The sequence below is a fragment of the Sinocyclocheilus grahami genome, unplaced genomic scaffold, assembly GCF_001515645.1.
Source record: "Sinocyclocheilus grahami isolate Dianchi unplaced genomic scaffold, SAMN03320097.WGS_v1.1 scaffold55.1, whole genome shotgun sequence".
Taxonomy (NCBI): Eukaryota; Metazoa; Chordata; class Actinopteri; order Cypriniformes; family Cyprinidae; genus Sinocyclocheilus; species Sinocyclocheilus grahami.
The window spans coordinates 2,882,843-2,895,049 of record NW_015505234.1 but is presented as its reverse complement, the minus strand read 5'-3'; the positions used below and the strand labels follow the sequence as shown (position 1 = coordinate 2,895,049).

Below are 12,207 nucleotides of genomic sequence, written 5' to 3'. Positions count from 1 at the left end.
TTTTTTATATGTAAAGAATTTGCCACTGACGATTTAGACGTGAGTTTTGAGCAGTGTAGAGTAGCGTTTGTAATTTCTCCGATCACAAATGCAGACATGGTTTTATGTTTACGCGGCGTGATGCAATGCAGCGCGTAAAAAGACAGTATCATGGAGTCATTATAATCCGTAATTATGTCCCCACTGGATGCAACAAATGCCTAGTTTATAATGGGTTTTAATGTTTTTGTCTCGTCGCTCAGGCATCACAATATGGTAAGGGGCGCAACATTTCCGTCACACGGTTGAGGTATTCGGCCAATCACAACGCACTGGATAGCTGGCCAATCAGAGCACACCTCGCTTTTCAGACCGATGAGCTTTGTAAAAATCGACGAAAATTATTTTATTTTACAGAACAACAGTAAAATTACAATACTAACATTTATGAATGTTGATGGAGTTCTTGCATTTTCTCAACTTTTATTTTGGCGGAAACCCACAGGAAGACCTCAGCGCTTCTTTTTGTTGACAACAGCAGATTTATAAATGAGTCTCTTTACGAATACGTCACACGTCATTGTCACGTGCTTTGTAAAAAAATCATAAAAATGTGACTGAGCAACTGACGAGTAACACTGTTTCAGTGCAGATTTTGCTCGCGCTTTCGACTTTGAACGCTGGTTAACTAGCAGATCTGCCGCGAGCTCATGCAGTGCTGTCAGAATACATGCAATTCATGCGTGTATTAGAAAACATAACGTTCTGCAGTTTATTAACTAATTGTTTAAGGCCATTTTGCGATTTCAATCATCATACAGTAACCAGCAACAATCACCCCTTCCTCTTCTCATCGAAGACATGCGATGCAGTACTAAGCAGTCTCTCGCTGTCGGTGCTTGAAATTATTTTTGCATCTTTCTCGGACAGTTTTAAATGCTTCCACACTGCTGACATGTTTGTTGCATTGCGCCTCTCACTCTACGCTAGTTGCTATTTGATCGTGTCATGTCATTGTTCGGTACAGTTTATTCGATCTTTTCGCTTATTCTTATCATTTCGGTTACCGAACATTCGGTGCATCCCTAGTTGTAATTGTGTGTTTGTTTTTCCCCCCAGTTACAGGCACTTTTGTCCTTAATTCTAGAATAAATAAAATCTTTTTTTTTATTGACAAAAACTTTGAACACAATAAATATAACAAATAATTTGTTTACACTATTAAAGTTTTTATAATGTACTGTTGATGAAAAGAGTGATAAAGCTAGCTAATTTGCAGTATTAGGGATAGGCACCATATTTAATCTGACATTAAGGATGCATGATATTATCGGAACGTTATTGAAATCGGCCAATAAAGGCTTGAAATGTAAACATCAGCATCAGCCGGAAAAAAATAAAAAATGATGCCGATATACCTTGCCGAAAAGACAAATAGCTTACATGTGGTCAGGGTGTGATAGTGAAAGGATCACGTCAGCAGTGTGGTCATTCTTGTAATTAACTTTTGCCTGAATGATTGCCAAAATCATTTGAGAAATATCGGATATCGGCAAAAATCTAATATCGTCCATCCCTATTTGACATGAATAAAAATCCTGCTCTGTGAGGCTTAGATGTAAAGTCCATTCAATATCTTAATGTCCTGAGTCATGTCTAATCATACCTTGTCAAAAGTACCTTTTTTCTGACAGTCTGTCAGGGGCCACCAAAATAACTTTTTTTTGTTTACTTTTTTATAAAGAGGTAATTTCAGTGTTTTTATCGGCTGAACAATTAGCACCATGAAACAACCTTGTACAGGCTCTACGTTTAGCCTTATTTTTATGTCAAATTTAATATGGCATTTACCCTTACTAAGGTCCATTACTATTGTAATTAGCATAGCTTGAGGCTATCAGCATTAGCGTGTTGACATCAAGGGTCACTGATAACATACTACTTATACTTTAGAATAGGTTCTGGGTGTAGTTCTGAAATGAAACATTTGTGGAAAAATTATTTTAAGCAATAATACACAACATTTTGGTGGTGAAAAATATACTGTAAACTTTCTGGTTTTCCATGACTGGACTTTGTTTTTGATGACAGGCACTTTCTGGGTAGTTCTGAAGCAAAATACTTAAAAAGCATTTTAGGACAAAGTGAGATGTTAGTAGTGGCATCTAACCTAGATGGATGATGAGATTAATTAGCCCAAAACCTGAACGTTTGCCTTCATTTGTCAAGTTTGAATAGAATATGTTGGAATGAATGTAAAGCTGGTTTAGTGTTGGTGCGGTTGTTGTCGAAGTGGGTATATTTAACCTCGTCTCCCATGTAGCATAAATTTCTGTGTGTTAATCATTGTGGAACTGCTGTATTGTTTTTGGATGGTGTGTTGTTCCAGAAGGGGAACAGCAGTGCTGTATGTCATAAGTGTGGGTCTGCTGTATATGCCTTCAAGCACTAATGAACACACTAGCCTGTTTTGGCTCTAACGTTTGGCTCGTGTTGGTAGGGGCATTCACAAAATCCACAGCTCTGGTGTTGGGAGAGATGGAGGGGATCTTTTTTTCCCCCTTCTCTATCTGGCTCCCCCCCTCCCTTCCTCTATCTGTCCTTGTGTCTGATAAAGAGGAGAAAGGAAAGACATCAGACCGAGCACGTATTCATTACCGTCTTCCACCACGCTTCCGGCCCGGCATGCCAGCGCTTTGGCTAGCCCATTAACTGGCCCAATGTGGTTCAGCCCAGCCCGGTCCGATGGAGGCATGGGGGTCTGTGCAGGGTGGGGGGGTCTGCTCTTGAACCTCATAGAATTATTTGCAGATTAGGTGCTGGGGTGGCTGCCGCCATCACCATGTGTTTCTGTTATCATGGTCCCAATTACCAGGCCCTGTTCGAGACGGGGTGGCAGGCCCATCCCTGGACATCAGAATGTGTCCTTCTGCCAGTCCTGTCTTCCCATTCTTCCCTCCCTCGCTACACCCTTCCATCCTGTGCTCCACCCCTTCACATGGGACAGGCTGGCAAGGAGAAGGCCAACGCCAGGGGCAACCACCAGAGCAGCCTTGTTAATTCCGTAATGAGTCACAACATGAAAGAAAGTTTGGTGATGGAATGTGAAACAAGTGAGAAACAAACTGTCAGAGAGGAAGAAAATCTGAAAAGAAAGGGAAGGTCGCTCAAGCCTGTAAATGTGGAAGAACGGGAGCGTGGAAGGAGCCCCATGTTTTTGCACCCATTCCAGTCGCCGGTTCTTTTCTTTCTCTCTCCCCCCTCACTTTTTTCTTTCTGTTTCTTTTCTAATTTAACTTTTCATTGAAAATTCTTACCCTGTTTAGTGCTCTTGCCAAGTCCCCCGGCGGACAGATGACAAAAGCCCCCTAAAAGCCATGTGATCTTCCATTTTCCGACAGCCACACTTCTGAGGATTAAAGCTATTTAATGACTATAATCTCCCTCTTTCTCAAAAGTGATTTCTCACATTCTGTCGCAGTCAGAGGGATTGCATTAGCATTAATAGATTTATAATTCGCCAGAATGACCACATGTGCCAGGAGGTTTTTTTACTTTTGGGCTCCATTCTTTTCCTGTACTCTGCCTCTTTTTTCCCCTCCTTTTTTCTGGCTCTGAACTAAAGCAAGTGTTTCTTTGTATCTCTTGCACTGTGGTATTTAATTCGCCAGAATGACCACATGTGCCAGGAGGTTTTTTTACTTTTGGGCTCCATTCTTTTCCTGTACTCTGCCTCTTTTTTTCCCCTCCTTTTTTCTGGCTCTGAACTAAAGCAAGTGTTTCTTTGTATCTCTTGCACTGTGGTATATGTCTGTGTCTCAGCAAGAAGGCATACCTGTCAGTCGGCACCCCCACCATCACCACCATATCCGCCCCCTCTCACCTCCACAGTGGCTGGATCAGAGAATGGCCTGTCAGGGGCCACGGTCTCATTGTGCAGCCAAAGAATCCACCAAGGTTAAGTCCCTTATGGGCTTTTCATCTGGGCTATTTCATTGGGCCACTGCAACACTTTCTCTCCCGTGCTCCAAGGGTTTTAGGTTGTGTTGGGATGGCTCTTATCCTGACACGGACACAAAAGCATGAGAACAGAACAGGGGGAGGGCACTGTACTTGAAGGAGGGAAGGGAAAGAGGCAGAGGAGGTATGTGAGAGGTGGGCCGGGATGTCTTACGCTAAATGTAATCTGAGAAAGTGAGAGAGACTGAAACAGAAAATGAAAGGGGTACAGAAGAGGGTACACATGGGCACAAACATGAGTACTTTCTTTTTTCTCTCTCTCTGTTTTTATTTGATATATTAATTAAAAGACAACATATTTCTATTTTGTTATGTATTAAAAATGGCATGAACCAAAAAACTTCTTGTGGCATCATCATCCTTTCAAGACGTGAACTTTTCAAAAGTCAAAAAAATCAAAATACCCTTTTTTAAAATCACTTTTTCCTTTTATTCTGTTTAACAGTAGGGGAAGTACATCCAACATATATTAAATTAATTAATTTAGCTCGAGATGCCACAACTTTATTTATGAAATACTTAAATTGTAAATCTGAATCTTACAAAAATTACCTTAACCTGGAAAAGGCTCCCATTTGATAGAATTACTTCAAGTATTTTCTTAATGTCACTCCCACAAACATGAGTACTTTCTTTTTTCTCTCTCTCTGTTTTTATTTGATATATTAATTAAAAGACAACATATTTCTATTTTGTTCATCATATATTAAATTAATTAATTTAGCTCGAGATGCCACAACTTTATTTATGAAATACTTAAATTGTAAATCTGAATCTTACAAAAATTACCTTAACCTAGAAAAGGCTCCCATTTGATAGAATTACTTCAAGTATTTTCTTAATGTCACTCCTCCTCCTCTTATTTTACTGATTACTTTACTGATATATCTATTTTTAACTTTTTCTTTACTCCAGCTCTGAATTCTCGCGTAGAGCTAAATTCATAATTCATGGTTTTACAAATTTCTACTCACAAACCCCCATGGAGATTTATTTGTTCTGCACAGCACCTACATTTTAAAGTGGATCGATTCATCACTTGAATTTATTTTCTACAAATTATGCTGTGCTCACCTTTGTGTAATGGGAGAGTAGGGGGCGGAAGTAAAATCCTACAACTGTCATATGGTGTTGAAGTTATTAGTTTATACAATACACGCTGAGGTGATGCACTTTCTTTGTTCTTTTTTTCCTTTTCCCTTTTTCCATTGCATTAGGTCGTAGATTGTGACTCTGTTTCAGTGTGTTTTTCATTTCTAATGAGAATACTGAGCATAGGAGGCCATTGTTGCATTTGGCTTGTGAGTGCGGATGGAGCTTTTAGGGGATGTGGAGCGTTATCCTCTGTAAACATAATTTTTTTTTTGGATCTGTTATACCAGAGGCTTTTTCAACGCATTAAAAGTGAACATACAACTTAGAGAAAATAAAGCAAACAAACAGTGCACTGATAGAAAATTCTGTGTTTGTCTGAGCCACAGTGGGACTTTGTGCTCGCAGCATCCCTGCTCAATAAGTCATGAGCTCTCTCCCTTGCTTTCCTTCGAAGTCTGCTAGTTGAGATGCTAAATAGATGACGTGTGGACTGTGTCAGGCCCCATCAGATTGCACAAAGCAGGACAGAATTAAGAGCAACTCGCTTTGTATATCTTTGTATAATGTATGCCTGCATTAATCTAGACTGGCCGTGTTTGCACAAACAGCGAAAAAACATAAATAATCCAGTGCTATGATTTTGTATGCATTGTCCAGTAAGAGGGCTTTCCTTTCTGAATGTGCTCTAATCACTTTTGAGAAGCTTTTCAATCTGGTGACCATAATGAAAATATGATAAAGCAGATCCAAATCTGGGGGATATAGGCATGAGCTTGTTTGCTGAGGGAGGATAAGAGGATAAAAAAATACATCTTTGTCCTTATTTCTCTACTCCTTTGGGGTTTGCTGTCTTTAGTTCTTTGCTTCTATTTTGATATTTTCGCTGCCTCTTTAACATTTTAATTCTGTCTGTGTTTTGCATTGCAGATGGTGATGATGACCCGGGACTCTCCTGGGTGGCGTCCTCTCCCTCTAGCAAAGACGTGGCATCGCCTTCACAGATGCTAGGGGATGGCTGCTGCGATATGGGCATGGGCACAGGGGAGGAAGAAGGGGGCTCTGGCCTGCCTTATCCCTGCCAGTTCTGCGACAAGTCCTTCAGTCGCCTCAGCTACCTGAAGCGCCATGAGCAGATCCACAGTGACAAGCTGCCCTTCAAATGCACCTTCTGCAGTCGTTTGTTCAAACACAAGCGCAGCCGTGATCGTCACGTCAAGCTGCACACCGGTGACAAGAAATACAGTTGCCAGGAGTGTGAGGCAGCATTTTCTCGCAGCGATCATCTCAAGATCCACCTCAAGACACACAGTTCCAGCAAACCATTCAAGTGCAGCATTTGCAAGCGTGGCTTCTCTTCCACCTCCTCTCTCCAGAGCCACATGCAAGCTCATCGGAAGAACAAGGAACACCTGGCAAAGAAAGACCAGGGTAAGCGTGATGGATCTAGCAGTGATGTTGCTGACCAGGATCAGGACCTGTACATGTGTGATTACTGCGAGGAGACATTCAGTCAGACAGATGAACTTGAGAAACACGTGCTGACGCAGCATCCCCAGCTGTCAGACCGCGCAGAGCTTCAATGCATCCACTGCCCTGAAATCTTCAGCGATGAAGGCACTCTACTCACCCATATTGATAGAACGCATGCCAACAAGAAACACAAGTGCCCCATGTGTGCTGAGCAGTTCCCATCTGTAGAGGATGTCTATTGCCATCTTGACAGCCACCGGCAGCCAGACTCCAGCAACCACAGTGCCAGTCCTGATCCAGTCTTGGGAAGTGTGGCATCAATGAGCAGCGCTACCCCTGATTCCAGTGCCTCCCTGGAGAGAGGCTCAACCCCAGACTTCATCCTTAAGCCTGGACAGAGCAGACGAAAGCTTGCACCTTCTTCTGATCATGACGATGGAAGCTGGACAGGCAAAGTAACCTACAGTTGTCCGTATTGCTCCAAGAGAGATTTCAACAGCCTGGCTGTCCTTGAGATTCATCTGAAGACTATCCATGCAGATAAACCTCAGCAGAGCCACACTTGTCAATTATGTCTGGAAACCCTGCCTACTCTCTATAACCTTAATGAGCATGTGCGCAAAGCACATAGATCCAGTGGGAGCTCTGCGTCAAACTTTCCCCTTCTGCAGTTCAGTAATGTTTCAGCCTTTCATTGCAACTACTGTCCTGACATGTTTGCAGACATCAACAGCCTGCAAGAGCACATTCGTGCTTCTCACTGCTTATCTGGTGGTGGTGTTGTTGCTGGATCCACCACGTTGGAGGGCAACCATGCTTTCTTCTGCAACCAGTGCTCTATGGGTTTCCTTACAGAGTCCTCACTCACCGAGCACATCCAACAGACCCATTGCAGCACTGGGGGAGGTGTGACCAAGATGGAGTCCCCAGTCTTGCAGCCCTCGCAGTCCTTCATGGAAGTGTATTCTTGTCCTTACTGCACCAACTCTCCCATCTTCGGTTCCCTTCTCAAACTCACTAAACACATTAAGGAGAATCACAAGAACATCCCACTCGCCAACAACAAGCGTAAAGTCAAAGTGGCAGACTTGAGCCCAGCCTCATCTGACGTGGAGATATCCTCCCCTAAACGCCATAGGGTAACTGGTGACAGCATTCCAGCAGTTGCTAATGGAGACTATCCCTGTAATCAGTGTGACCTTCGATTCACCAGCTTTGAGGGCTTCCAAGCCCATCTCAAGTCCCACCTGGAACTGCTACTGAGGAGACAGTCTTGCCCACAGTGCAACAAAGAGGACTTTGATTCTCAAGAAGCACTGCTTCAGCACTTGACCATTCACTACACCACCACTTCCACCCAGTATGTCTGCGAGAGCTGCGACAAACAGTTCTCTTCTGTAGATGATCTGCAAAAGCACTTGCTAGACATGCATACCTTTGTGCTGTACCACTGCACACTGTGTCAGGAAGTCTTCGATTCGAAGGTGTCCATACAAGTCCACCTGGCCGTCAAGCACAGCAATGAAAAGAAAATGTATCGCTGTACGGCCTGTGCTTGGGACTTCCGCAAAGAAAGTGACCTGCAGTTGCATGTGAAGCACAGTCATTTGGGTCACCCTACCAGTACTGTGGCAACAGGAAAAGCACGCAAATGCATATTCTGTGGGGAAACCTTTGGCACAGAAGTAGAGCTCCAGTGTCACATCACTACTCACAGTAAAAAGTATAACTGCCGGCTCTGTGGGAAGGCCTTCCACGCCATTGTCCTTTTGGAAAGACATCTCAGAGAGAAGCACTGCATTTTTGAGGGAGGAAATGGCAATGGAAATGGAGGAAACCAAAATGGAACGCCCAATGGTGTGACTCAAAGCTCTAAACGTTCTACAGCAGGATCGACTGCAGCTGCTGAGCAAGCAGATTTGCAGAACATGCTGTTAAAAGGAGGAAATCAGGAAACAGCGAACAGCCATGAAGCTAGCGGTGGTGAAGAGGAGCTTGATGCCTCAGAGCCAATGTATGCCTGTGACATCTGTGGTGCGGCCTACACCATGGAGTCTCTGCTTCAAAATCACCGCCTTCGAGACCACAATATCAGGCCTGGTGAGGACGATGCAAGCTCAAGAAAAAAGAAGGCTGACTTCATCAAGGGTAATCACAAGTGCAATGTTTGCTCACGGACCTTCTTTTCTGAGAACGGCTTGAGGGAACATGCCCAGACGCACCGTGGCCCAGCAAAACACTACATGTGTCCCATCTGTGGTGAACGCTTCCCTTCACTGCTTACTCTTACTGAGCACAAGGTCACCCACAGCAAGAGCCTGGACACAGGCACCTGCCGTATCTGTAAGATGCCCCTGCAGAGTGAGGAAGAGTTTATAGAACACTGCCAGATGCACCCTGATCTGAGGAACTCCCTCACAGGCTTCCGCTGTGTAGTTTGCATGCAAACTGTCACCTCAACGCTCGAACTGAAAATCCATGGAACTTTTCACATGCAGAAGCTCTCGTCTTCTGGGGTCAGTGGTGGAGGAGGAGGATCAGCCTCATCATCTCCCAATGGCCAGCTGCAGGCCCACAAACTCTATAAATGTGCCCTGTGTCTCAAAGACTTCAAGAATAAGCAAGAACTGGTCAAGATTGATGTGAACGGCCTGCCTTACGGTCTTTGTGCTGGCTGCATGAGTCGGGGTACAAATGGCCAGTCCCCAACTGTTGTTGTCACCCCACAAGAGGCTGGGGAGAAGTGCACCACTGGACTGCGCTGCCCAGAGTGTGCTGTTAAATTTGAGACCCTTGAAGACCTGGAAAGCCATGTTCAGGTGGACCATCCCGAGATGAGCCCTGAGACCAGTGGAGCTAAGAAAGTTACTGATGCTTCACCTGTCCCTAAAGTAAGTGTCTAAGCCTCACCCTCTGATAACCTTATATTACCCCACAAGAGGCTGGGGAGAAGTGCACCACTGGACTGCGCTGCCCAGAGTGTGCTGTTAAATTTGAGACCCTTGAAGACCTGGAAAGCCATGTTCAGGTGGACCATCCCGAGATGAGCCCTGAGACCAGTGGAGCTAAGAAAGTTACCGATGCTTCACCTGTCCCTAAAGTAAGTGTCTAAGCCTCACCCTCTGATAACCTGATATCACTGTCTTAATTATATGTTCTTTTGTCTGAAAGGGTATTAAAATGTACTTGGTTGTTCAATATGAAAACAGAAGATCAAAGATGACTCTTAGCCATTGTCAACAAGCATTGGGCCTTTTGAGAGAAATGTTCTATCACAAAATGGTTATGTATTTGCTTAGAGTACTTTTTAGGTCATTTGAGGTTTTCCTTTAGTTCTCAAATTTGTGATCTTTCTCTACCTTTTTCTCTTTTTGTGTTTCTTTTCCTATTATCTATTTTCTTTTGACAAGTCAAAGAAGAATTTTATGCAATTTCTTTTGAAAAGGGGAGGCATTGCCAGCAACCATTTTCTAGCAGTATTTTTAGTGTATAAGTTCCCTGTGTTCCCAAAATGTTCTGAGTCAGAGAGATGTGTGAATTCATGGCTACATTACTACTGGCCCCAGAGGGTTCAGCAGCCTCATCCTGCTGGGCTATTGTACAGCCTGTTCACTTCACTAGATATTGATAGTGAACTTCCAGGGAAGCTCAATCTTTACCTGTGCTTTTGTCTCAGCTCAGTGTAACAGATAGGAGAATCTCTGCCTTTTCCCCTCTCATTGCAGCATAGGATAGGTCTGTTGTATGTGAGTGTGTGGAAATAAAAAAAAAGCCTGTTCAATGTGAATTCCAACCTTGTATCTTTCCTTGTAGAAGAAGACGTATCAGTGCATCAAATGCCAAATGACCTTTGAGACGGAACGAGAGATCCAGATCCATGTTGCCAATCATATGATCGGTAAGTCAACCACATAGTTTCCTTTGCTAGTGCGCGTGTGTACATGCATATTTACATGTGTGTGTGTGTGTGTGTGTGTGTGTGTTTGGCTGCTTGCCAGTCTCTCCTCCTGCTTTCCTACCCTTATTTGCTGCCTTAGTCTTGCCCCAGCACTCTCTCTCACTCCCTGCACACAGGTGTGAGACAGACAGGTGAAATGAACAGCTCTATTTCTGGAAGTGCAGACATCGCTCTCAACAGCTGTTCCATTGTTTAACACTTGACTACGCAGCTGAGGCCTCGGCTGCAGGTCTGATTGCTCTGTTAACTCTTCACCATGCAGCCGAGACCAGGACTGCAGGTCTCACTCCTTCAGCAAAGGCCAACAAACAATTAGGTTCTTTTATTCCCCTTCATTTAACTCCTGTAGCCTGTCGTGGACAATTACACGCATTTTGCTCTTTGTTGCAGATATTTTATGAATAGAGTAACTACATGTGTACGTGGAGGGGGTGTTATTTACCAATGTAGGAATTGTTAGGTTAGGTTAGGTGGATTAATAAAGGGCTCTGTGGCTTATCTAATTATGTTATAGGAATGTTATGAATGTGTTTCCTCAAACGGTAACATGCCATAGAGTGCTGGGTGGGACTTTTTAATGATTGGCTCCTGGTGGATGATATTTTCCTTCCCAAGTTTCTTGTTTCTTTGGCTAGTGGCCCTGGCTGCAGTATATGAGCTTAACTGAACAGTTCCTCTGTAGTTGTTTTATATGCCTCCTCCCTTGGTGTTGTTATTCTTTAAGTAATAATTGCTGCTGCAGCACACTGTAGTGTAGATTAATGAGCTGGGCCTGTGAGTAATTTCACAGAACAAACGGCGCAATGCTCTGAGCCTCAGCAACTTCCCGGCCTTCTCCAGTCCTGACAGCCAATACTAGAGCGGAGCCGCCTGATATATTCTTAGAGTCCTAGTGAGCATGCTGCATATGTCTTTAGAAAGGCCATTGTGCCTAACCACATAGACTTGTGTGTAGGGCTGCAACAACGAATCGATTAAATCGATAAAAATCGATTACTAAAAGAGTTGGCAACGAATTTCATAATCGATTCGTTGTGTCGCGCAACGCGGAGACGTTTGATTATAAAAAATTTCACAGTTTGGCAGCTGTGGAAATCGCACAAATTTGATCTCTCCGCCTCCCGTGTTTCATCAGTGCTTTCACTATGCATATTCATGCATGCATCTCTGCCAAAAGCAGTTGTGTGTGTGCGTGTGGTCGTTGCATATATGTTGAAGATGTGAATGTAGTTGATGTGTGGAAGTCCCTGTGCATTCCTACCCAGACATACCTGCTCTTATATATATATATGATTGACACATCTGATAAGAGACTGCATACACAGACAGACAGCTTTTTTTTGGTAACATCCTCCTGGCTTGTGGATACACAGACACACGGTTCCCCGTTTCAGTTGTACTACCTTTTTGCAGAGGTGTGATCATACCTCACCTAGTCTCCCACATCCCCCCCACTTTCCCTTCCTCTCACTCTTTCCAGCTCCGTCCCCCTCCCCTCTCTCACTCTAACAGTCACCAGTAGGCTGAGGTGACACCTCATCTCAGTCAGTTTACCTCCTCAAACTTGCAACATCTGCTCCCCTCTGTTCCTCTTCTCTCCTCTTTTCTCTTGTGTCCTTCCTGTGAGCGCCCCACCACTGCGTAAACACGCTGCCTGTGTCATTTTCTGTATCATCACTTTGCTC

The 12,207-nt window shown here is 43.8% G+C and overlaps 1 protein-coding gene across 5 annotated transcripts in view; it reads left to right on the top strand.

Annotated features, from left to right (window-relative positions):
- LOC107583782 (zinc finger protein 423-like) overlaps positions 1 to 12,207 on the top strand; it is a 193,112-nt gene that overhangs the window by 99,838 nt on the left and 81,067 nt on the right. For 3 of the 5 annotated variants that reach the window (XM_016270096.1, XM_016270094.1, XM_016270092.1), the window contains 3 exons: positions 6,022 to 9,296; positions 9,506 to 9,664; positions 10,378 to 10,462. In XM_016270096.1, the coding sequence (XP_016125582.1) occupies positions 6,022 to 9,296; positions 9,506 to 9,664; positions 10,378 to 10,462 (3,519 nt within the window). Of the gene's footprint in view, positions 1 to 6,021; positions 9,456 to 9,505; positions 9,665 to 10,377; positions 10,463 to 12,207 lie in introns of all 5 variants that reach the window. The other 2 variants (XM_016270095.1, XM_016270093.1) reach the window with 1 other exon arrangement.